Here is a 26460-nt window from a genome sequence, read left to right as displayed (position 1 = left end):
TCATCCATCCCTCCCGCATTCCTACCCCTCTCCCCCCTGCCCATCCATCCCTCCCACATTCCTACCCCTCTCCCCCTGCCCATCCATCCCTCCCACATTCCTACCCCTCTCCCCCCTGCCCATCCATCCCTCCCTCCTCTCCCCTGCCCATCCATCCCTCCCACATTCCTAGTCCTCTCCCCCCTGCCCATCCATCCCTCCCACATTCCTACCGCTCTCCCCCCTGCCCATCCATCCCTCCCACATTCCTACCCCTCTCCCCCCTGCCCATCCATCCCTCCCACACTCCTACCCCTCTCCCCCCTGCCCATCCATCCCTCCCACACTCCTACCCCTCTCCCCCCTGCCCATCCATCCCTCCCACATTCCTACCCCCTCTCCCCCTGCCCATCCATTCCTACCCCTCTCCCCCCTGCCCATCCATCCCTCCCACATTCCTACCCCTCTCCCCCTGCCCATCCATCCTCCTACCCCTCTCCCCCTGCCCATCCATCCCTCCCACATTCCTACCCCTCTCCCCCCTGCCCATCCATCCCTCCCACATTCCTACCCCTCTCCCCCCTGCCCATCCATCCCTCCCACACTCCTACCCCTCTCCCCCCTGCCCATCCATCCCTCCCACACTCCTACCCCCTCTCCCCCTGCCCTCCATACCTCTCCCCCTGCCCATCCATCCCTCCCACATTCCTACCCCCCTCTCCCCTGCCCATCCATTCCTACCCCTCTCCCCCTGCCCATCCATCCCTCCCACATTCCTACCCCCTCTCCCCCTGCCCATCCATCCCTCCCACATTCCTACCCCTCTCCCCCTGCCCATCCATCCCTCCCACATTCCTACCCCTCTCCCCCTGCCCATCCATCCCTCCCACATTCCTACCCCTCTCCCCCTGCCCATCCATCCCTCCCACATTCCTACCCCTCTCCCCCTGCCCATCCATCCCTCCCACACTCCTACCCCTCTCCCCCCTGCCCATCCATCCCTCCCACACTCCTACCCCTCTCCCCCCTGCCCATCCATCCCTCCCACATTCCTACCCCTCTCTCCCCCTGCCCATCCATCCCTCCCACATTCCTACCCCTCCCCCTGCTCATCCATCCCTCCCACATTCCTACCCCTCTCTCCCCCTGCTCATCCATCCCTCCCACATTCCTACCCCTCTCCCCCCTGCCCATCCATCCCTCCCACACTCCTACCCCTCTCCCCCTGCCCATCCATCCCTCCCACACTCCTACCCCTCTCCCCCCCTGCCCATCCATCCCTCCCACATTCCTACCCCTCTCTCCCCCTGCCCATCCATCCCTCCCACATTCCTACCCCTCCCCCCTGCTCATCCATCCCTCCCACATTCCTACCCCTCTCTCCCCTGCTCATCCATCCCTCCCACATTCCTACCCCTCTCTCCCCCTGCTCATCCATCCCTCCCACATTCCTACCCCTCTCCCCCTGCCCATCCATCCCTCCCACACTCCTACCCCTCTCCCCCCTGCTCGCCCATCCATCCCTCCCACACTCCTACCCCTCTCCCCCTGCTCGCCCATCCATCCCTCCCACACTCCTACCCCTCTCCCCCCTGCCCATCCATCCCTCCCACACTCCTACCCCTCTCCCCCTGCCCATCCATCCCTCCCACATTCCTACCCCTCTCCCCCCTGCCCATCCATCCCTCCCACATTCCTACCCCTCTCCCCCTGCCCATCCATCCCACCCACATTCCTACCCCTCTCCCCCCTGCTCATCCATCCCTCCCACACTCCTACCCCTCTCTCCCCTGCTCATCCATCCCTCCCACATTCCTACCCCTCTCTCCCCTGCTCATCCATCCCTCCCACATTCCTACCCCTCTCCCCCCTGCCCATCCATCCCACCCACATTCCTACCCCTCTCCCCCCTGCCCATCCATCCCTCCCACACTCCTACCCCTCTCTCCCCTGCCCATCCATCCCACCCACATTCCTACCCCTCTCCCCCCTGCCCATCCATCCCTCCCACATTCCCCCCCCATCTAATCTTCATTCTTACAAGTTGTCATCATATCCTCCAAGAATGTTCTGAGGTCACTAGGGGTTGTCTTTGTGTGTCTCTCTCTCAGGAATCCTGAGCAGGAATCACAGGAATGTTTCAGTCATGGGACTGGCTCCACCTACAGTAGTTAGTTAGTTAGTTAGTTAGTTAGTTAGTTAGTTACAGTCATGGGACTGGCTCCACCTACAGTAGTTAGTTAGTTAGTTAGTTAGTTAGTTAGTTACAGTCATGGGACTGGCTCCACCTACAGTAGTTAGTTAGTTAGTTAGTTAGTTAGTTAGTTAGTTAGTTACAGTCATGGGACTGGCTCCACCTACAGTAGTTAGTTAGTTAGTTAGTTACAGTCATGGGACTGGCTCCTCCTACAGTAGTTAGTTAGTTAGTTAGTTACAGTCATGGGACTGGCTCCACCTACAGTAGTTAGTTAGTTAGTTAGTTAGTTAGTTAGTTAGTTAGTTAGTTAGTTAGTTAGTTAGTTACAGTCATGGGACTGGCTCCACCTACAGTAGATAGTTAGTTAGTTACAGTCATGGGACTGGCTCCACCTACAGTAGTTAGTTAGTTAGTTACTTAGTTAGTTACAATCATGGGACTGGCTCCACCTACAGTAGTTAGTTAGTTACAGTCATGGGACTGGCTCCACCTACAGTAGATAGTTAGTTAGTTAGTTAGTTAGTTAGTTAGTTACAGTCATGGGACTGGCTCCTCCTACAGTAGTTAGTTAGTTAGTTAGTTACAGTCATGGGACTGGCTCCACCTACAGTAGTTAGTTAGTTAGTTAGTTAGTTAGTTACAGTCATGGGACTGGCTCCACCTACAGTAGTTAGTTAGTTAGTTAGTTAGTTAGTTAGTTAGTTAGTTAGTTAGTTACAGTCATGGGACTGGCTACACCTACAGTAGTTAGTTAGTTAGTTAGTTAGTTACAGTCATGGGACTGGCTCCACCTACAGTAGTTAGTTAGTTACAGTCATGGGACTGGCTCCACCTACAGTAGTTAGTTAGTTACAGTCATGGGACTGGCTCCACCTACAGTAGTTAGTTACAGTCATGGGACTGGCTCCACCTACAGTAGATAGTTAGGTAGTTAGTTGGTTAGTTAGTTACAGTCATGGGACTGGCTCCTCCTACAGTAGTTAGTTACAGTCATGGGACTGGCTCCACCTACAGTAGATAGTTAGTTAGTTACAGTCATGGGACTGGCTCCACCTACAGTAGTTAGTTAGTTAGTTACTTAGTTAGTTACAATCATGGGACTGGCTCCACCTACAGTAGTTAGTTAGTTACAGTCATGGGACTGGCTCCACCTACAGTAGATAGTTAGTTAGTTAGTTAGTTAGTTAGTTAGTTACAGTCATGGGACTGGCTCCTCCTACAGTAGTTAGTTAGTTAGTTAGTTAGTTAGTTACAGTCATGGGACTGGCTCCACCTACAGTAGTTAGTTAGTTAGTTAGTTAGTTAGTTACAGTCATGGGACTGGCTCCACCTACAGTAGATAGTTAGTTAGTTACAGTCATGGGACTGGCTCCACCTACAGTAGTTAGTTAGTTAGTTACAGTCATGGGACTGGCTCCACCTACAGTAGTTAGTTACAGTCATGGGACTGGCTCCACCTACAGTAGATAGTTAGGTAGTTAGTTGGTTAGTTAGTTAGTTATAGTCATGGGACTGGCTCCACCTACAGTAGTTAGTTAGTTAGTTAGTTACAGTCATGGGACTGGCTCCACCTACAGTAGTTAGTTAGTTACAGTCATGGGACTGGCTCCACCTACAGTAGTTAGTTAGTTACAGTCATGGGACTGGCTCCTCCTACAGTAGTTAGTTAGTTAGTTACAGTCATGGGACTGGCTCCTCCTACAGTAGTTAGTTAGTTAGTTACAGTCATGGGACTGGCTCCTCCTACAGTAGTTAGTTACAGTCATGGGACTGGCTCCACCTACAGTAGATAGTTAGTTAGTTACAGTCATGGGACTGGCTCCACCTACAGTAGTTAGTTAGTTAGTTACTTAGTTAGTTACAATCATGGGACTGGCTCCACCTACAGTAGTTAGTTAGTTACAGTCATGGGACTGGCTCCACCTACAGTAGATAGTTAGTTAGTTAGTTAGTTAGTTAGTTAGTTACAGTCATGGGACTGGCTCCTCCTACAGTAGTTAGTTAGTTAGTTAGTTAGTTAGTTACAGTCATGGGACTGGCTCCACCTACAGTAGTTAGTTAGTTAGTTAGTTAGTTAGTTACAGTCATGGGACTGGCTCCACCTACAGTAGATAGTTAGTTAGTTACAGTCATGGGACTGGCTCCACCTACAGTAGTTAGTTAGTTAGTTACAGTCATGGGACTGGCTCCACCTACAGTAGTTAGTTACAGTCATGGGACTGGCTCCACCTACAGTAGATAGTTAGGTAGTTAGTTGGTTAGTTAGTTAGTTATAGTCATGGGACTGGCTCCACCTACAGTAGTTAGTTAGTTAGTTAGTTACAGTCATGGGACTGGCTCCACCTACAGTAGTTAGTTAGTTACAGTCATGGGACTGGCTCCACCTACAGTAGTTAGTTAGTTACAGTCATGGGACTGGCTCCTCCTACAGTAGTTAGTTAGTTAGTTACAGTCATGGGACTGGCTCCTCCTACAGTAGTTAGTTAGTTAGTTACAGTCATGGGACTGGCTCCACCTACAGTAGTTAGTTAGTTACAGTCATGGGACTGGCTCCACCTACAGTAGTTAGTTAGTTACAGTCATGGGACTGGCTCCTCCTACAGTAGTTAGTTACAGTCATGGGACTGGCTCCACCTACAGTAGATAGTTAGTTAGTTACAGTCATGGGACTGGCTCCACCTACAGTAGATAGTTAGTTAGTTACAGTCATGGGACTGGCTCCACCTACAGTAGTTAGTTAGTTAGTTACTTAGTTAGTTACAATCATGGGACTGGCTCCACCTACAGTAGTTAGTTAGTTACAGTCATGGGACTGGCTCCACCTACAGTAGATAGTTAGTTAGTTAGTTAGTTAGTTAGTTACAGTCATGGGACTGGCTCCACCTACAGTAGATAGTTAGTTAGTTAGTTAGTTACAGTCATGGGACTGGCTCCACCTACAGTAGTTAGTTAGTTAGGTAGTTAGTTAGTTAGTTACAGTCATGGGACTGGCTCCACCTACAGTAGTTAGTTAGTTAGTTACAGTCATGGGACTGGCTCCACCTACAGTAGTTAGTTAGTTAGTTACAGTCATGGGACTGGCTCCTCCTACAGTAGTTAGTTACAGTCATGGGACTGGCTCCTCCTACAGTAGTTAGTTACAGTCATGGGACTGGCTCCACCTACAGTAGATAGTTAGTTAGTTAGTTACAGTCATGGGACTGGCTCCACCTACAGTAGTTACTTAGTTAGTTACAGTCATGGGACTGGCTCCACCTACAGTAGTTAGTTAGTTAGTTACTTAGTTAGTTAAAGTCATGGGACTGGCTCCACCTACAGTAGTTAGTTACAGTCATGGGACTGGCTCCACCTACAGTAGATAGTTAGTTAGTTAGTTAGTTAGTTACAGTCATGGGACTGGCTCCTCCTACAGTAGTTAGTTAGTTAGTTAGTTAGTTACAGTCATGGGACTGGCTCCACCTACAGTAGTTAGTTAGTTAGGTAGTTAGTTACAGTCATGGGACTGGCTCCACCTACAGTAGTTAGTTAGTTAGTTACAGTCATGGGACTGGCTCCACCTACAGTAGTTAGTTAGTTACAGTAATGGGACTGGCTCCACCTACAGTAGTTAGTTAGTTAGTTACAGTCATGGGACTGGCTCCTCCTACAGTAGTTAGTTACAGTCATGGGACTGGCTCCACCTACAGTAGATAGTTAGTTAGTTACAGTCATGGGACTGGCTCCACCTACAGTAGTTAGTTAGTTAGTTAGTTAGTTATACAGTCATGGGACTGGCTCCACCTACAGTAGTTAGTTAGTTAGTTACAGTCATTGGACTGGCTCCACCTACAGTAGTTAGTTAGTTACAGTCATGGGACTGGCTCCACCTACAGTAGTTAGTTAGTTACAGTCATGGGACTGGCTCCACCTACAGTAGTTAGTTAGTTACAGTCATGGGACTGGCTCCACCTACAGTAGTTAGTTAGTTACAGTCATGGGACTGGCTCCTCCTACAGTAGTTAGTTACAGTCATGGGACTGGCTCCACCTACAGTAGATAGTTAGTTAGTTACAGTCATGGGACTGGCTCCACCTACAGTAGTTAGTTAGTTAGTTAGTTAGTTAGTTAGTTAGTAACAGTCATGGGACTGGCTCCACCTACAGTAGTTAGTTAGTTAGTTACTTAGTTAGTTACAGTCATGGGACTGGCTCCACCTACAGTAGTTAGTTAGTTAGTTAGTTACAGTCATGGGACTGGCTCCACCTACAGTAGTTAGTTAGTTCCAGTCATGGGACTGGCTCCACCTACAGTAGTTAGTTAGTTAGTTAGTGAGTAACAGTCATGGGACTGGCTCCACCTACAGTAGTTAGTTAGTTAGTTACTTAGTTAGTTACAGTCATGGGACTGGCTCCACCTACAGTAGTTAGTTAGTTAGTTAGTTACAGTCATGGGACTGGCTCCACCTACAGTAGTTAGTTAGTTAGTTACAGTCATGGGACTGGCTCCACCTACAGTAGTTAGTTAGTTAGTTAGTTACAGTCATGGGACTGGCTCCACCTACAGTAGTTAGTTAGTTAGTTACTTAGTTAGTTACAGTCATGGGACTGGCTCCACCTACAGTAGTTAGTTAGTTAGTTAGTTAGTTACAGTCATGGGACTGGCTCCACCTACAGTAGTTAGTTAGTTAGTTACAGTCATGGGACTGGCTCCACCTACAGTAGTTAGTTAGTTAGTTACAGTCATGGGACTGGCTCCACCTACAGTAGATAGTTAGTTAGTTAGTTACAGTCATGGGACTGGCTCCACCTACAGTAGTTAGTTAGTTAGTTAGTTAGTTAGTTAGTTAGTTACAGTCATGGGACTGGCTCCACCTACAGTAGTTAGTTAGTTAGTTACAGTCATGGGACTGGCTCCACCTACAGTAGTTAGTTAGTTAGTTCGTTACAGTCATGGGACTGGCTCCACCTACAGTAGTTAGTTAGTTAGTTAGTTAGTTAGTTACAGTCATGGGACTGGCTCCACCTACAGTAGTTAGTTAGTTAGTTAGTTAAAGTCATGGGACTGGCTCCACCTACAGTAGTTAGTTAGTTAGTTAGTTAGTTCCAGTCATGGGACTGGCTCCACCTACAGTAGTTAGTTAGTTAGTTCCAGTCATGGGACTGGCTCCACCTACAGTAGATAGTTAGTTAGTTACAGTCATGGGACTGGCTCCACCTACAGTAGTTAGTTAGTTAGTTACAGTCATGGGACTGGCTCCACCTACAGTAGTTAGTTAGTTACAGTCATGGGACTGGCTCCACCTACAGTAGATAGTTAGTTAGTTAGTTAGTTAGTTAGTTAGTTAGTTACAGTCATGGGACTGGCTCCACCTACAGTAGTTAGTTAGTTAGTTAGTTAGTTAGTTAGTTAGTTACAGTCATGGGACTGGCTCCACCTACAGTAGTTAGTTAGTTAGTTACAGTCATGGGACTGGCTCCACCTACAGTAGTTAGTTAGTTAGTTACAGTCATGGGACTGGCTCCACCTACAGTAGATAGTTAGTTAGTTAGTTATACAGTCATGGGACTGGCTCCACCTACAGTAGATAGTTAGTTAGTTACAGTCATGGGACTGGCTCCACCTACAGTAGATAGTTAGTTAGTTAGTTACAGTCATGGGACTGGCTCCACCTACAGTAGATAGTTAGTTAGTTACAGTCATGGGACTGGCTCCACCTACAGTAGATAGTTAGTTAGTTACAGTCATGGGACTGGCTCCACCTACAGTAGTTAGTTAGTTAGTTAGTTAGTTACAGTCATGGGACTGGCTCCACCTACAGTAGTTAGGTAGTTAGTTAGTTACAGTCATGGGACTGGCTCCACCTACAGTAGTTAGTTAGTTAGTTACAGTCATGGGACTGGCTCCACCTACAGTAGTTAGTTAGTTAGTTAGTTACAGTCATGGGACTGGCTCCACCTACAGTAGTTAGTATATAATACAGGCCCAGGGGTTAGATTTAAGGTTAGATTTAAGGTTAAGGTTAGGGTTAAGGTTAGGGTTAGGGGATATAATTGCTCCACCTACAGTAGGTAGTGTATAATGCAGGCCCAGGGGTTAAGGTTAAGGTTAGGGTTAGGGTTAAGGTTAGGGGATATAATTGCCCATCATATTATTGTTGCTTCATTTGACGTTATGTTCATTTAACAGACTCTCTCATCCAGAGCAACTTAGAGTATTAAGTGAGTGTATATATACTGCTCCCCCAGTCCTGTCCGGTCCAGCGACGGTGGGTTTGTGCCCATAGGCGACGTTGTTGCCAGTGATGTCTGGTGAGGACCTGCCTTACAACAGGCCTACAAGCCCTCAGTCCAGCCTCTCTCAGCCTATTGCGGACAGTCTGAGCACTGATGGAGGGATTGTGCGTTCCTGGTGTAACTCAGGCAGTTGTTGTTGCCATCCCGTACCTGTCTCGCAGGTGTGATGTTCGGATGTACCGATCCTGTGCAGGTGTTGTTACACGTGGTCTGCCACTGTGAGGACGATCAGCTGTCCGTCCTGTCAGCCTGTAGCGCTGTCTTAGGCGTCTCACAGTACGGACATTGCAATTTATTTCCCTGGCCACATCTGCAGTCCTCATGCCTCCTTGCAGCATGCCTAAGGCACGTTCACACAGATGAGCAGGGACCCTGGGCATCTTTCTTTTGGTGTTTTTCAGAGTCAGTAGAAAGGCCTCTTTAGTGTCCTAGGTTTTCATAACTGTGACCTTAAATGCCTACCGTCTGTAAGCTGTTAGTGTCTTAACGACCGTTCCACAGGTGCATGTTCATTAATTGTTTATGGTTCATTGAACAAGCATGGGGAAACAGTGTTTAAACCCTTTACAATGAAGATCTGTGAAGTTACTTGGATTTTTACAAATTTATCTTTGAGAGACAGGGTCCTGAAAAAGGGGATGTTACTTTTTTTGGCTGATTTTAGCAGTAGCACAATGACTGGAATTCTATGGGAACAGCTAGCATGCTAGTGTGTGCGGGTCTGTTTTTGTTTTGGGGGTCTGTGTTGTAATTCAATTCAGTGGTTTTATTTGCATGGGAAACATATTTTAACATGAACAAATCAAGTGAAATAACAATCGCAAATGAACAGTTAACATTAAAACCTTTTACTGCAGTGGGTTAAATCAGGGTCACAGTGTTTCTTCAGCAAATCTACTTTGAAACGGAAGTACACACCTCGAACACGGTTATGGGCTTAAAGAAGAAGGCACCTGGACCATGTCAGATATACAGTTTAAATGTTTTACATTTGGAGTTTGCGTCCTAATATTACACGTTATATACATAGTATAGCAAAATCATTTGACATAGAAACACTGGATTTTTTTTTTTTTACTAATTATGAAAAATAGAATTAACATTTCCACACACGAGGCCACTTATTTAACAGGTCAGTTTAGAACAAATTGTTATTTACAATGATGACCTACCAAAAGGCCTCCTGCGGGGACGGGGGCCTGGGAGTAAAAATACAAAATAAATACAATATAAATATAGGACGGTAGAATCACAGCATGGTAGAATCACAGCATGGCAGATTCACAGCATGGTAGAATCACAGCATGGTAGAATCGCAGCATGGTAGAAACACAGCATGGTAGAATCACAGCATGGTAGAAACACAGCATGGTAGAATCACAGCATGGTAGAATCACAGCATGGTAGAATCACAGCATGGTAGAATCACAGCATGGTAGAATCACAGCATGGTAGAAACACAGCATGGTAGAAACACAGCATGGTAGAATCACAGCATGGTAGAATCACAGCATGGTAGAATCACAGCATGGTAGAAACGCAGCATGGTAGCAGCGCAGCATGGCAGCATCGCAGCATGGCAGCATCGCAGCATGGTAGCATCGCAGCATGGCAGCAGCGCAGCATGGCAGCAACGCAGCATGGCAGCAGCACAGCATGGCAGCAGCACAGCATGGCAGAAACATTATTGAGCCCAGACAACAGCACAAAGGGGCAAGAAGGTAGAGACAACAATACATCACGCAAAGCAGCCACAACTGTCAGTAAGAGTGTCCATGTTTGAGTCTTTGAATGAAGAGATTGAGAAGGTAATTTGACTGCAGGAAAGGGCTATACACACATGTTAAATGATTAACTATATACAAAAACAAACTCAGAAGTTAGTGTATCGGTCCAGACCTATACAGGCCGTCGCTCTATACGCTCTAAATAAAATATAAAATAGCCTAGAAATGAAGATAAAATGGCTCAGACTAATTCAACTACTCACACCTTACAGAACTAGCTGGCTCCACTAGGGCCTGTTCAGCTCCCCGCTAGGGCCTGTTCAGCTCCACTAGGGCCTGTTCAGCTCCCCGCTAGGGCCTGTTCAGCTCCACTAGGGCCTGTTCAGCTCCACTAGGGCCTGTTCAGCTCCACTAGGGCCTGTTCAGCTCCCCGCTAGGGCCTGTTCAGCTCCCCGCTAGGGCCTGTTCAGCTCCCCGCTAGGGCCTGTTCAGCTCCCCGCTAGGGCCTGTTCAGCTCCCCGCTAGGGGCCTGTTCAGCTCCCCCGCTAGGGCCTGTTCAGCTCCCCTAGGGCCTGTTCAGCTCCCCGCTAGGGCCTGTTCAGCTCCCCGCTAGGGCCTGTTCAGCTCCCCGCTAGGGCCTGTTCAGCTCCCCGCTAGGGCCTGTTCAGCTCCCCGCTAGGGCCTGTTCAGCTCCTCTAGGGCCTGTTCAGCTCCTCTAGGGCCTGTTCAGCTCCCCCGCTAGGGCCTGTTCAGCTCCCCGCTAGGGCCTGTTCAGCTCCCCGCTAGGGGCCTGTTCAGCTCCCCGCTAGGGCCTGTTCAGCTCCCCCGCTAGGGCCTGTTCAGCTCCCCCGCTAGGGCCTGTTCAGCTCCCCCGCTAGGGGCCTGTTCAGCTCCCCCCGCTAGGGCCTGTTCAGCTCCCCCGCTAGGGCCTGTTCAGCTCCCCCGCTAGGGCCTGTTCAGCTCCCCCACTAGGGCCTGTTCAGCTCCCCCACTAGGGCCTGTTCAGCTCCCCCACTAGGGCCTGTTCAGCTCCCCCACTAGGGCCTGTTCAGCTCCCCCCACTAGGGCCTGTTCAGCTCCCCCACTAGGGCCTGTTCAGCTCCCCCACTAGGGCCTGTTCAGCTCCCCCACTAGGGCCTGTTCAGCTCCCCCACTAGGGCCTGTTCAGCTCCCCCACTAGGGCCTGTTCAGCTCCCCGCTAGGGCCTGTTCAGCTCCCCCACTAGGGCCTGTTCAGCTCCCCCACTAGGGCCTGTTCAGCTCCCCGTAGGGCCTGTTCAGCTCCCCGCTAGGGCCTGTTCAGCTCCCCGCTAGGGCCTGTTCAGCTCCCCGCTAGGGCCTGTTCAGCTCCCCGCTAGGGCCTGTTCAGCTCCCCCGCTAGGGCCTGTTCAGCTCCCCCGCTAGGGCCTGTTCAGCTCCCCGCTAGGGCCTGTTCAGCTCCCCGCTAGGGCCTGTTCAGCTCCCCGCTAGGGCCTGTTCAGCTCCCCGCTAGGGCCTGTTCAGCTCCCCGCTAGGGCCTGTTCAGCTCCCCGCTAGGGCCTGTTCAGCTCCCCGCTAGGGCCTGTTCAGCTCCCCGCTAGGGCCTGTTCAGCTCCCCGCTAGGGCCTGTTCAGGAGGCTGAGTGCAATGTCTTTCAGGGTGGTCTTGTACAGGTGTGTACCTGGTCGTAGAGCGGTCCAAATCCAGTATGGGGTGATGATTCAGGTAAACATTGGGTTTTGAAGCACAGTCACAGGAAATGCTTGCGTTCACTCGCTGTATGATGGCAGGATGAAAGTATTTTTGTGGTAGCAGGGTGGAGATGACCACTCGTGTGTGGTGTGTGTGTGTGTGTGTGTGTGTGTGTGTGTGTGTGTGTGTGTGTGTGTGTGTGTGTGTGTGTGTGTGTTAGGGGAAAGTGGAAGAAGCGTTTTCAATCACTCCCTTGGGTGCTGTGGCCACCGTTTCCTAGTCGGTCCTCTGACAACAGCTTTAAGGGCACGCCTATTGTTTGGGCACAATAGTTTTACCACTCTGTTTCCTCATTCATGTATTTCCCATTTCAGTCTATAAGGAGTACAATCTGTGGCTTGTGTGTGTCCTCAGTGGGGGTTATTGGGGGTTGGGTGGGGGTCTGATGGTTCCTGTCTTGTCTGTCCTGCCTGTAGTCTGGGTCTGCAGAGGTCCCGTGTGGCTCAGTTGGTAGAGCATGGTGTTTGCAACGCCAGGGTTGTGGGTTCGATTCCCACGGGGGACCAGTACGGAGAAGGAAAAAAAAAAATGTATGAAATGTATGCATTCACTACTGTAAGTCGCTCTGGATAAGAGCGTCTGCTAAAAATGACTAAAATGTTTTTTTTTTTTTAAATGATGTAAAAATACAGAGGGCTGTTCTGTTGACTTATCCTGGGGGATGGCCAGATCTCATGAGTTCTTCTTTGTCACGTCTCAGCTTTTACCCATCCTCCTTCAGCTGGGCTGTTTTTTTTTTTCTTCTTCCCCCTCCCAGAGTGCAGATATTCATCTCCATCTGTCCGTGTCTGGTTGAGGGGGTGTTGTGCTGGTGTTGAAATGCTGTTGGACGTCTACCATCTCCAGCTGGCTGTATCCCTCATGTGAATGCTTCTTCTTGTATTGTTTTAGTGAAGGCTCAGGATTTTCTGGGTCTCTGTGTTTTTTTTGGGGGTTGGATAGGTTTCTCAATAATTTCTTTCTTAGGTTTTTGTGTTCTTCGTCAAATCATTTGTCATTGTTGTTCATTTTCTTAGGTTGTCTGCTTGACATTTTTTTTGGGGGGGGGGGATTTGATAGGGAAATGCAGTGCATTCGGGAAGTATTCAAACCCCTTGACCTTTTCCACATTTTGTTAGGTTACAGCCTAATTAAAAAAATGTATTAAATACTTTTTTCCCCCTCATCAACCTACACACAATGCCCCATAATAACAAAGCAAGACAGGTTTTTAGATTTTTGTTTTTTGCAAATGTAGTAAAAATGAACGTACTTTATTGACATCAGTATTCAGACCCTTTGCTATGAGACTCTAAATTGAGCTCAGGTTGCATCCTGTTTCCATTCATCATCCTTGAGTAGTTTCTACAACTTGATTGGATTCAACTTGTAGTAAATTCAATTGATTGGTCAGGGAGGTGACCAATAACCCAATGGTCACTCTGACAGAGGTCCAGAGTTCCTCTGTGGAGATGATTGTCCTTCTGGAAGGTTCTCCCATCTCTGCAGCACTCCACCAATCAGGCCTTTATGGTAGAGTACCCAGACGGAAGCCACTCCTCAGTAAAAGGCACATAACAGCCTGCTTGGAGTTTACCAAAAGGCACCTAAAGGACTGTCAGACCATGAGAAACAAGATTCTCTGGTCTCATGAAACCAAGATTGAACTCTTTGGCCTGAATGCCAAGCGTCACCTTGATGAAAACCTGCTCCAGACCGGGGCGAAGGTTCACCTTCTAACAGGACAATGACCCTAAGCACACAGCCAAGACAACGCAGGAGTGGCTTCAGGTCAAGTCTCTGAATGTCCTTGAGTGGCCCGGACTTGAACCCGATCGAACATCTCTGGAGAGACCTGAAAATAGCTCTGCAGCGACACTCCCCATCCAACCAGACAGAGCTTGAGAGGATCTGGAGAGAAGAATGGGAGAAACTCCCCAAATACATCTGTGCCAAGCTTGTCGACCAAGATTTTTTGTTGTCGGACACAGCCCTTGTGTGTGCACGTTTTGTGTTCTGTATTCAGTTTGACTTCTCCTGCAGGGCTCCATTGATTTTTTTTCCCCCCCCATACAGCTGGGTCTGTCTGCTCCCTCTGCCCCTCCCCACCCACATGCATATTCATTAGCTCCAGGCTGAACAAAGCTCCGTCGTGGTTTCTTCATACTCACAGCACCCAGCAGCCTCTCACGCTGCCTCAGATACCTACAGCTACACTGTATGGTAGTGGAGATGTTTCCATCAGATCCCTGAGGGGTTTGTTCATCTGTTGCTGCCTCAGATACCTACAGCCACACTGTATGGTAAGTGGAGATGTTTCCATCAGATCCCTGAGTGGGTTGTTCATCTGTTGCTGCCTCTATTGTCCTGACTCCCCACCTAGCCGCTATTGTCATGGATAACACAATGATAACACATTTCCTGATTTATTACATTTATGTAAGTGTTGTGTTGGGCACACCATTACTGTAACTGATGTTACTGACTACTGATAGTTTCCACTTTCTTTCTTTCCTATTTGTCAAACCTTTCTACTCCTCAACTCTAAGTTCAGGATATTGTCCAGTTACTTATAACTGTGTAGCATAACGATGGACACCAACTCATTAACAAAGATCTGAACTATTTTATTTAACCTTTATTTAACCTTTTATTTAACCTTTATTTAACCTTTATTTAACTAGGCAAGTCAGTTGAGAATAAAATCTTATATTGCAATGACGGCCTACACCGGCCAAACCCGGACAACGCCCGGACAACGCTGGGCCAATTGTGCACCGCCCTATGGGACGCCCAATCGCGTCCGGTTGTGATACAGCCTGGAATCGAACCAGGGTGTCTGTAGTGATGCCATTACAGAAATGTATAGCTCTCTCCTTTTATTCTCTCTCTGTCCATCTTGGAATCCAGTCTTCTACCAGTTCCACTGGCTGACCGGGTAAGGAGTTTGTCCAGGGAATATACCAAGGCTGATGTACAAGACCGCCTGTGCTGCGCGTACACTATGGAGACAGGCTGAGGAGAGAGTTGGACAGGGAGGGAAGGGAGGCTGAGGAGAGAGTTGGACAGGGAGGGAAGGGAGGCTGAGGAGAGAGTTGGACAGGGAGGGAAGGGAAGCTGAGGAGAGAGTTGGACAGGGAGGGAAGGGAAGCTGAGGAGAGAGTTGGACAGGGAGGGAAGGGAGGCTGAGGACAGAGTTGGACAGGGAGGGAAGGGAGGGAAGGGAGGCTGAGGAGAGAGTTGGACAGGGAGGGAAGGGAGGCTGAGGAGAGAGTTGGACAGGGAGGGAAGGGAAGCTGAGGAGAGAGTTGGACAGGGAGGGAAGGGAGGCTGAGGACAGAGTTGGACAGGGAGGGAAGGGAGGCTGAGGAGAGAGTTGGACAGGGAGGGAAGGGAAGCTGAGGAGAGAGTTGGACAGGGAGGGAAGGGAGGCTGAGGAGAGAGTTGGACAGGGAGGGAAGGGAGGGAAGGGAGGCTGAGGAGAGAGTTGGACAGGGAGGGAAGGGAGGCTGAGGAGAGAGTTGGACAGGGGAGGGAAGGGAGGCTGAGGAGAGAGTTGGACAGGGAGGGAAGGGAGGCTGAGGAGAGAGTTGGACAGGGAGGGAAGGGAAGCTGAGGAGAGAGTTGGACAGGGAGGGAAGGGGAGGCTGAGGAGAGAGTTGGACAGGGAGGGAAGGGAGGCTGAGGAGAGAGTTGGACAGGGAGGGAAGGGAGGCTGAGGAGAGAGTTGGACAGGGAGGGAAGGGAGGCTGAGGAGAGAGTTGGACAGGGAGGGAAGGGAGGCTGAGGAGAGAGTTGGACAGGGAGGGAAGGGAGGCTGAGGAGAGAGTTGGACAGGGAGGGAAGGGAGGCTGAGGAGAGAGTTGGACAGGGAGGGAAGGGAGGCTGAGGAGAGAGTTGGACAGGGAGGGAAGGGAGGCTGAGGAGAGAGTTGGACAGGGAGGGAAGGGAGGCTGAGGAGAGAGTTGGACAGGGAGGGAAGGGAGGCTGAGGAGAGAGTTGGACAGGGGAGGGAAGGGAGGCTGAGGAGAGAGTTGGACAGGGAGGGAAGGGAAGCTGAGGAGAGAGTTGGACAGGGAGGGAAGGGAGGCTGAGGAGAGAGTTGGACAGGGAGGGAAGGGAGGGAAGGGAGGCCGAGGAGAGAGTTGGACAGGGAGGGAAGGGAGAGTGAGGAGAGAGTTGGACAGGGAGGGAAGGGAGGCCGAGGAGAGAGTTGGACAGGGAGGGAAGGGAGAGTGAGGAGAGAGTTGGACAGGGAGGGAAGGGAGGCTGAGGAGAGAGTTGGACAGGGAGGGAAGGGAGGCTGAGGAGAGAGTTGGACAGGGAGGGAAGGGAAGCTGAGGAGAGAGTTGGACAGGGAGGGAAGGGAGGCTGAGGAGAGAGTTGGACAGGGAGGGAAGGGAAGCTGAGGAGAGAGTTGGACAGGGAGGGAAGGGAGGCTGAGGAGAGAGTTGGACAGGGAGGGAAGGGAGGGAAGGGAGGCTGAGGAGAGAGTTGGACAGGGAGGGAAGGGAGGCTGAGGAGAGAGTTGGACAGGGAGGGAAGGGAGGACTTGTCTCAGGTGATGTACCTGTAGCAGTAAAGCTAACTAACTACCTGTTGTCTCTCTGTATCTCAGGTGATGTACCTGTAGCAGTAAAGCTAACTACCTGTTGTCTCTCTGTATCTCAGGTGATGTGCCTGCAGCAGGGGGAGCTGAGCAGAGACAAGGTGTTTCCTATGCATCCCACCAGTATTAATGGAGTAGAGGACATGTCTACTCTGGCAGAACTACATGAAGCTGCCATCATGTACAACCTTTACCTGCGCTACCAGACGGACTGCATCTATGTAAGACACTGTTATAGTCTAACCCTACCAGACATTATCTACTGTATGTAAGACACTGTTATAGTCCAACCCTACCAGACAGACATTATCTACTGTATGTAAGACACTGTTATAGTCCAACCCTACCAGACAGACATTATCTACTGTATGTAAGACACTGTTATAGTCCAACCCTACCAGACATTATCTACTGTATGTAAGACACTGTTATAATCCAACCCTACCAGACATTATCTACTGTATGTAAGACACTGTTATAGTCTAACCCTACCAGACAGACATTATCTACTGTATGTAAGACACTGTTATAGTCCAACCCTACCAGACATTATCTACTGTATGTAAGACACTGTTATAGTCTAACCCTACCAGACATTATCTACTGTATGTAAGACACTGTTATAGTCTAACCCTACCAGACAGACATTATCTACTGTATGTAAGACACTGTTATAGTCCAATCCTACCAGACATTATCTACTGTATGTAAGACACTGTTATAGTCCAACCCTACCAGACATTATCTACTGTATGTAAGACACTGTTATAGTCCAACCCTACCAGACAGACATTATCTACTGTATGTAAGACACTGTTATAGTCTAACCCTACCAGACAGACATTATCTACTGTATGTAAGACACTGTTATAGTCCAACCCTACCAGACATTATCTACTGTATGTAAGACACTGTTATAGTCCAACCCTACCAGACATTATCTACTGCATGTAAGACACTGTTATAGTCCAACCCTACCAGACATTATCTACTGTATGTAAGACACTGTTATAGTCCAACCCTACCAGACATTATCTACTGTATGTAAGACACTGTTATAGTCCAACCCTACCAGACATTATCTACTGTATGTAAGACACTGTTATAGTCCAACCCTACCAGACATTATCTACTGTATGTAAGACACTGTTATAGTCTAACCCTACCAGACAGACATTATCTACTGTATGTAAGACACTGTTATAGTCTAACCCTAACAGACAGACATTATCTACTGTATGTAAGACACTGTTATAGTCCAACCCTACCAGACATTATCTACTGTATGTAAGACACTGTTATAGTCTAACCCTACCAGGCATTATCTACTGTATGTACGACACTGTTATAGTCCAACCCTACCAGACATTATCTACTGTATGTAAGACACTGTTATAGTCCAACCCTACCAGACATTATCTACTGTATGTAAGACACTGTTATAGTCCAACCCTACCAGACATTATCTACTGTATGTAAGACACTGTTATAGTCTAACCCTACCAGACATTATCTACTGTATGTAAGACACTGTTATAGTCCAACCCTACCAGACAGACATTATCTACTGTATGTAAGACACTGTTATAGTCCAACCCTACCAGACAGACATTATCTACTGTATGTAAGACACTGTTATAGTCTAACCCTACCAGACATTATCTACTGTATGTAAGACACTGTTATAGTCTAACCCTACCAGACATTATCTACTGTATGTAAGACACTGTTATAGTCCAACCCTACCAGACATTATCTACTGTATGTAAGACACTGTTATAGTCCAACCCTACCAGACAGACATTATCTACTGTATGTAAGACACTGTTATAGTCTAACCCTACCAGACATTATCTACTGTATGTAAGACACTGTTATAGTCCAACCCTACCAGACATTATCTACTGTATGTAAGACACTGTTATAGTCCAACCCTACCAGGCATTATCTACTGTATGTAAGACACTGTTTAAGTCTAACCCTACCAGACATTATCTACTGTATGTAAGACACTGTTATAGTCTAACCCTACCAGACATTATCTACTGTATGTAAGACACTGTTATAGTCTAACCCTACCAGACAGACATTATCTACTGTATGTAAGACACTGTTATAGTCTAACCCTACCAGACATTATCTACTGTATGTAAGACACTGTTATAGTCTAACCCTACCAGACAGACATTATCCTAATGTTTGGTATATACTCTCTGTGTGTTCTGTATACTGGTTCAGGTAATCTATATAATAACAATTATAGTGGGCGTCCTGAGTGGTGCAGTGGTCTAAGGCATTGCATCGCTAGCTGTGCCACTAGAGATTCTGGGTTCGAGTCCAGGCTCTGTCGCAGCCGGCCGCGACCGGGAGACACATGGGGCGGCGTACGATTTTGGCCCCAGCGTCGTCCGGTTGAGTAGAGGGTTTTGCCGGCAGGGATGTCCTTGTCCCGTCGCTTTCTAGCGACTCCTGTGGCGGGCCGGGCGCAGTGCACTCTGACACGGTCCGCCAGGTGTACGGTGTTTCCTCGGACACAGAAGAAGCAGTGTGTGTTTTGGAGGACGTACGGGAGTTGCAGCGATGAGACATGACTGTAATTACTAATTGGACACCACGAAATTGGGGAGGGAAAAAAATGTTTAAAAATAAATATATAAAAACAATTAAGATTTGTTCACAGCTTTTGCTCATTTGCATAGTTAATTGTTTATTTCATTTTACATTTTACATTTTAGTCATTTTAGCAGATGCTCTTATCCAGAGCGACTTACAGTAGTGAATGCATACATTTCATTTTTATTTTCTCTCCGTACTGGTCCCCCCGTGGGAATCGAACCAACAACCCTGGTTGTTGCAAACACCATGCTCTACCAACTGAGCCACATTATTATTAAGTAACTGGTTCCACAGACTTTAAAAAAAAAAAAAATTTTTGTTTACTCAACTTTTCGATTAGTGTCATCTGAACATAAAATGTTTAGTTGGCCCAAACTTTGCTCCAACTTGAGAACTTAGGCAACAATTCAGTCAACATAAAACTGTGTTCGTTCAACTTCTCTCATACGTTGAATAAACTATTATTTAGATTTACCACGATATCTAATACATCGGTTAAGATATTGCAGCCGTTTCCATCATATCTTTCACGTGATGATGGGCAACACGACATACAACCCCACCCTGATCCACTGTTATTATTTTGAATCCTGAGCGGAATCCGTATACTGTACAGTTAAATATCAATGAAGCAAGGTGCAATTCCTTAAGAGTAATGTTGGGTTGGGGGGGGAGTATTCTCGATGTATTGTTTGCTGTCATTATCTGTCTGTTTTGTAAAACTGAGCATATATAAAAAAAAAAAAAAAAAATTCTAAAATAAAAATATATCTTTAAAAATAAAACCTTTTCTGAAGTTGGCGCTAAGTTTGGACCAACTGAAACATTTACATTCCGGTAACATAGATTAAAAAGTTGAGTAAACTAAAACCAGTTAGTTGATAATAATAGTTTATAATAATTAGTTCCAACTACTAGAAGATATTTTTTTATTACAGTGTAGTACACGATCAAAAAACCTCCCGTTGTAAACAAACGCGTTTGGCCAAATTTTTTAATTCTTCCTTCAGATTTGTCCATCAGCAGTCTCAGAAAACAGGTGTAGCGAAGGAAATGTTTTGTCTTCGTTATGGACATGAATGGGTTAAGTAAGAGAACTGGGCCATCGCTCGGTCAGCCCCCCCCCCGTGTTAGAAAGTATTTGAGCTGGTCTTTGTACAATTCAATCATTTACACAATATCCAATATTGTTTGGTTTTACATAACCATGTTTAAATGTAACTTTCACTAGGCTGTGTGTAGACTGAGTGCAATGACTGACCCCCCCCCCAAAAACACATTTTACCGAGGCTGCTGGGTAATAACACAAGAAGTCAGTATTGATAATCCTTCCTTTGTTTTCCTCTCCTCCATCCCCCTTCCTCTATCCTCCCCTGTCTCCTCTCCTCTATCCTCCCCTGTCTCCTCTCCTCTATCCTCCCCTGTCTCCTCTCCTCTATCCTCCCCTGTCTCCTCTTCTCCTCTATCCTCCCCTGTCTCCTCTTCTCCTCTATCCTCCCCTGTCTCCTCTTCTCCTCTATCCTCCCTGTCTCTTCTCCTCTATCCTCCCCTGTCTCTTCTCCTCTATCCTCCCCTGTCTCCTCTCCTCTATCCTCCCCGGTCTCCTCTCCTCTATCCTCCCCGGTCTCCTCTTCTCCATCCCCCTCTGTCTCCTCTTCTCCTCTATCCTCCTCTGTCTCCTCTTCTCCTCTATCCTCCTCTGTCTCCTCCTCTCCTCTATCCTCCCCTGTCTCCTCTTCTCCTCTATCCTCCTCTGTCTCCTCTTCTCCTCTATCCTCCTCTGTCTCCTCCTCTCCTCTATCCTCCCCTGTCTCCTCTTCTCCTCTATCCTCCCCTGTCTCCTCTTCTCCTCTATCCTCCCCTGTCTCCTCTTCTCCTCTATCCTCCCCTGTCTCCTCCTCTATCCTCCCCTGTCTCCTCCTCTATCCTCCCCTGTCTCCTCCCTCTATCCTCCCCTGTCTCCTCCTCTATCCTCCCCTGTCTCCTCCTCTATCCTCCCCTGTCTCCTCTTCTTCTCTATCCTCCTCTGTCTCCTCTTCTTCTCTATCCTCCTCTGTCTCCTCTTCTCCTCTATCCTCCCCTGTCTCCTCTTCTCCTCTATCCTCCCCTGTCTCCTCTTCTCCTCTATCCTCCCCTGTCTCCTCTCCTCTATCCTCCCCTGTCTCCTCTCCTCTATCCTCCCCTGTCTCCTCTATCCTCCCCTGTCTCCTCTCCTCTATCCTCCCCTGTCTCCTCTCCTCTATCCTCCCCTGTCTCCTCTTCCCTCTATCCTCCCCTGTCTCCTCTCCTCTATCCTCCCCTGTCTCCTCTCCTCTATCCTCCCTGTCTCCTCTCCTCTATCCTCCCCTGTCTCCTCTCCTCTATCCTCCCCTGTCTCCTCTCCTCTATCCTCCCCGGTCTCCTCTCCTCTATCCTCCTCTGTCTCCTCTTCTCCTCTATCCTCCTCTCTCCTCTTCTCCTCTCCTCTATCCTCCCCTGTCTCCTCTCTCTGTCTCCTCTCCTCTATCCTCCCCTGTCTCCTCTTCTCCTCTATCCTCCCCTGTCTCCTCTTCTCTATCCTCCCCTGTCTCCTCTCCTCTATCCTCCCCTGTCTCCTCTCCTCTATCCTCCCCTGTCTCCTCTCCTCTATCCTCCCCTGTCTCCTCTCCTCCTCTATCCTCCCTCTCCCTTCTCCTCTCCTCTATCCTCCCCTGTCTCCTCTCTCCTGTCTCCTCTCCTCTATCCTCCCCTGTCTCCTCTCCTCTATCCTCCCCTGTCTCCTCTTCTCCTCTATCCTCCTCTCTCCTCTTCTCCTCTCCTCTATCCTCCCCTGTCTCCTCTCTCCCCTGTCTCCTCTCCTCTATCCTCCCCTGTCTCCTCTTCTCCTCTATCCTCCTCTGTCTCCTCCTCTCCTCTATCCTCCCCTGTCTCCTCTCCTCTATCCTCCCCTGTCTCCTCTTCTCCTCTATCCTCCCCTGTCTCCTCTTCTCCTCTATCCTCCCCTGTCTCCTCTCCTCTATCCTCCCCTGTCTCCTCTTCTCCTCTATCCTCCCCTGTCTCCTCTTCTCCTCTATCCTCCCCTGTCTCCTCTTCTCCTCTATCCTCCCCTGTCTCCTCCTCTATCCTCCCCTGTCTCCTCTTCTCTATCCTCCCCTGTCTCCTCTCCTCTATCCTCCCCTGTCTCCTCTCCTCTATCCTCCCCTGTCTCCTCTTCTCCTCTATCCTCCCCTGTCTCCTCTTCTCTATCCTCCTCTGTCTCCTCTCCTCTATCCTCCCCTGTCTCCTCTATCCTCCCCTGTCTCCTCTCCTCTATCCTCCCCTGTCTCCTCTCCTCTATCCTCCTCTGTCTCCTCTTCTCCTCTATCCTCCTCTCTCCTCTTCTCCTCTCCTCTATCCTCCCCTGTCTCCTCTCTCCCCTGTCTCCTCTCCTCTATCCTCCCCGGTCTCCTCTCCTCTATCCTCCTCTGTCTCCTCTTCTCCTCTATCCTCCTCTCTCCTCTTCTCCTCTCCTCTATCCTCCCCTGTCTCCTCTCTCCCCTGTCTCCTCTCCTCTATCCTCCCCTGTCTCCTCTCCTCTTCTCCTCCCCTGTCTCCTCTATCCTCCCCTGTCTCCTCTTCTCCTCTATCCTCCCCTGTCTCCTCTATCCTCCCCTGTCTCCTCCTCTCCTCTATCCTCCTCTCTCCTCTCCTCTTCTCCTCTCTCCCCGGTCTCCTCTCTCCCCTGTCTCAGACCAACATAGGCTCTATCCTATCAGCGGTGAACCCCTATAAACAGATCCCAGGTCTGTACGACCCAGCAGCAGTCGACCTGTATAGCAGACACCACCTGAGAGAGCTGCCCCCCCACATCTTCGCTGTGGCCAACGAGTGTTACCGCTGTCTCTGGAAGAGGCACGACAGCCAGTGTGTTCTCATCAGGTCAGCACACACACACACACGCACGCACGCACGCACGCACGCACGCCCACACACACACACACACACACACACACACACACGCACACACGCACCAGTGTGTTCTCATCAGGTCAGCACACACACACATACACACACACACACACATACAGACACACACACACACACATACACACACACACACACATACAGACACACACACACAGACACACACACACACACACCAGTGTGTTCTCATCAGGTCAGCACACACACACATACAGACACACACACACACACACACACATACACACACACACATACAGACACACACACACACACACACACATACAGACACACACACACACACATACACACACACACACACATACAGACACACACACACAGACACACACACACACACACAGTGTGTTCTCATCAGGTCAGCACACACACACATACAGACACACACACACACACACACATACACACACACACACATACAGACACACACACACACACACACACACACACATACACCAGTGTGTTCTCATCAGGTCGACACACACACACACACACACACACACACAACCAGTGTGTTCTCATCAGGTCAGTTACCCAGGGGCCTTTGGGAGCCCACATGGCATCAACTAGTAGCTACTGTAGTTTTAATACATGGTCACCTTGTCATATGTAATGTGTGTTCGTAGTACAGGATTTGGAGCCTCATATTGAAGAGATGTGTTATATGATAGTTGACATACAGTGCCTGAGGAAAGAATTCACCCCTGGACTTTATCCACATTTTGTTACTTTACAGCCTTATTCTGAAATGGATTATATTGTTTTTTTTTCCCCCTCATCAATCTACACACAATACCCTATAATGACATCACAATACCCTATAATGACATCACAATACCCCATAATGACATCACAATACTCCATAATGACGTCACAATACCCCATCATGACGTCACAATACCCCATCATGATGTCACAATACCCCATAATGACAAAGCGAAAACAGGTTTTTAGAAATGTTTGCAAAAACTGAAATATCACATTTACATAAGTATTCAGACCCTTTACTCAGTACTTTGTTGAAGCACCTTTGGCAGCGATTACAACCTCGAGTATTCTTGGGTATGACGCTACAAGCTTGGAACACCTGTATTTGGGGAGTTTCTCCCATTTTTCTCTGCAGATCCTCTCAAGCTCTGTCAGGTTGGATGGGTAGCGAAACCTGTCCATCCTCTGGCTGGGCCACTCAAGGACATTCAGAGACTTGTCCCGAAGCCACTCCTGCGTTGTCTTGGCTGTGTGCTTAGGGTCGTTGTCCTGTTGGAAGGTGAACCTTCACCCCAGTCTGAGGTCCTGAGCGCTCTGGCGCAGGTTTTCATCAAGGATCTCTCTGTACTTTGCTCCGTTTATCTTTCCCTCGATCCTGACTAGTCTCCCAGTCAATGCCGCTGAAAAACATCCCCACAGCATGATGCTGCCACCAGCATGCTTCACCGTAGGGATGGTGCCAGGTTTCCTCCAGACGTGACGCTTGGCATTCAGGCCAATGGGTTCAATCTTGGTTTCATCAGACCAGACAATCTTGCTTCTCATGGTCTGAGAGTCCTTTAGGTGCCTTTTGGCAAACTCCAAGCGGGCTGTCATGTGCCTTTTACTGAGGAGTCTGGCCACTCTACCATAAAGGCCTGATTTGTGGAGTGCTGCAGAGATGGGAGAACCATCCAGAAGGTCAACCATCTCCACAGAGGAACTCTGGAGCTCTGTCAGAGTGACCATCGGGTTCTTGGTCACCTCCCTGACCAAGGCCCTTCTCCTCCGATTGCTCAGTTTGGCCGGGCGGCCAGCTCTAGGAAGAGTCTTGGTGGTTCCAAACTTTGTCCATTTAAGAATGATGGAGGCCACTGTGTTCCTGGGGACCTTCAATGCTGCAGACATGTTTTGGTACCCTTCCCCAGATCTGTGCCTCAACACAATCCTGTCTCGGAGCTCTACGGACAATTCCTTCGACCTCATGGCTTGGTTTTTGCTCTGACGTGCACTGTCAACTGTGGCACCTTATATAGACAGGTGTGTGCCTTTCCAAATCATGTCCAATCAATTGAATTTACCACAGATGGACTCCAATCAAGTTGTAGAAACATCTCAAGGATGATCAATGGAAACAGGAAGCACCTGAGCTCAATTTAGAGTCTCATAGAAAAGGGTCTGAATACTTATGTAAATAAGGTATTTCTGATTTGTATTTTTATTCATTTGCAAACATTTCTAAAAACCTGTTTTTGCTTTGTCATTATTGGGTTATTGTGTGTAGATTGGTGAAGAACAACTTTTATTTATTTTAGAATAAAACTGTAACGTAACAAAATGTGGAATATGTCAAGGGCTCTGAATACTTTCCTAATGCGGGGCTGGTCATATCTGTGTGTCTGTCTGTCTCCAGTATAGAGTCAGTAGCAGGGCTGGTCATATCTGTGTGTCTGTCTGTCTCCAGTATAGAGTCAGTAGCAGGGCTGGTCATATCTGTGTGTCTGTCTGTCTCCAGTATAGAGTCAGTAGCGGGGCTGGTCATATCTGTGTGTCTGTCTCCAGTATAGAGTCAGTAGCGGGGCTGGTCATATCTGTGTGTCTGTCTCCAGTATAGAGTCAGTAGCAGGGCTGGTCATATCTGTGTGTCTGTCTGTCTCCAGTATAGAGTCAGTAGCAGGGCTGGTCATATCTGTGTGTCTGTCTCCAGTATAGAGTCAGTAGCAGGGCTGGTCATATCTGTGTGTCTGTCTGTCTCCAGTATAGAGTCAGTAGCAGGGCTGGTCATATCTGTGTGTCTGTCTGTCTCCAGTATAGAGTCAGTAGCGGGGCTGGTCATATCTGTGTGTCTGTCTCCAGTATAGAGTCAGTAGCAGGGCTGGTCATATCTGTGTGTCTGTCTCCAGTATAGAGTCAGTAGCAGGGCTGGTCATATCTGTGTGTCTGTCTCCAGTATAGAGTCAGTAGCAGGGCTGGTCATATCTGTGTGTCTGTCTCTCCAGTATAGAGTCAGTAGCAGGGCTGGTCATATCTGTGTGTCTGTCTCCAGTATAGAGTCAGTAGCAGGGCTGGTCATATCTGTGTGTCTGTCTCCAGTATAGAGTCAGTAGCAGGGCTGGTCATATCTGTGTGTCTGTCTGTCTCCAGTATAGAGTCAGTAGCAGGACTGGTCATATCTGTGTGTCTGTCTCCAGTATAGAGTCAGTAGCAGGGCTGGTCATATCTGTGTGTCTGTCTCCAGTATAGAGTCAGTAGCAGGGCTGGTCATATCTGTGTGTCTGTCTCCAGTATAGAGTCAGTAGCAGGGCTGGTCATATCTGTGTGTCTGTCTCCAGTATAGAGTCAGTAGCAGGGCTGGTCATATCTGTGTGTCTGTCTCCAGTATAGAGTCAGTAGCGGGGCTGGTCATATCTGTGTGTCTGTCTCCAGT

General features: G+C 48.5%; 1 protein-coding gene across 1 annotated transcript in view; it reads left to right on the top strand.

The window, feature by feature from the left end:
• The window catches only part of myo10l3 (myosin X, like 3), a 178083-nt gene that overhangs the window by 29497 nt on the left and 122126 nt on the right, over positions 1 to 26460 (top strand). The window contains exons 3-4 of the mRNA XM_045704931.1: positions 16556 to 16714; positions 22819 to 23006. Coding sequence (XP_045560887.1) covers positions 16556 to 16714; positions 22819 to 23006 — 347 coding nt within the window. The remainder of the gene's footprint in view (positions 1 to 16555; positions 16715 to 22818; positions 23007 to 26460) is intronic.

Source organism: Salmo salar, chromosome ssa21, assembly GCF_905237065.1.
Source record: "Salmo salar chromosome ssa21, Ssal_v3.1, whole genome shotgun sequence".
NCBI classification, from domain to species: Eukaryota; Metazoa; Chordata; class Actinopteri; order Salmoniformes; family Salmonidae; genus Salmo; species Salmo salar.
The sequence above is the reverse complement of the archived record's forward strand: the minus strand, read 5'-3'. Positions and strand labels throughout refer to the sequence as shown.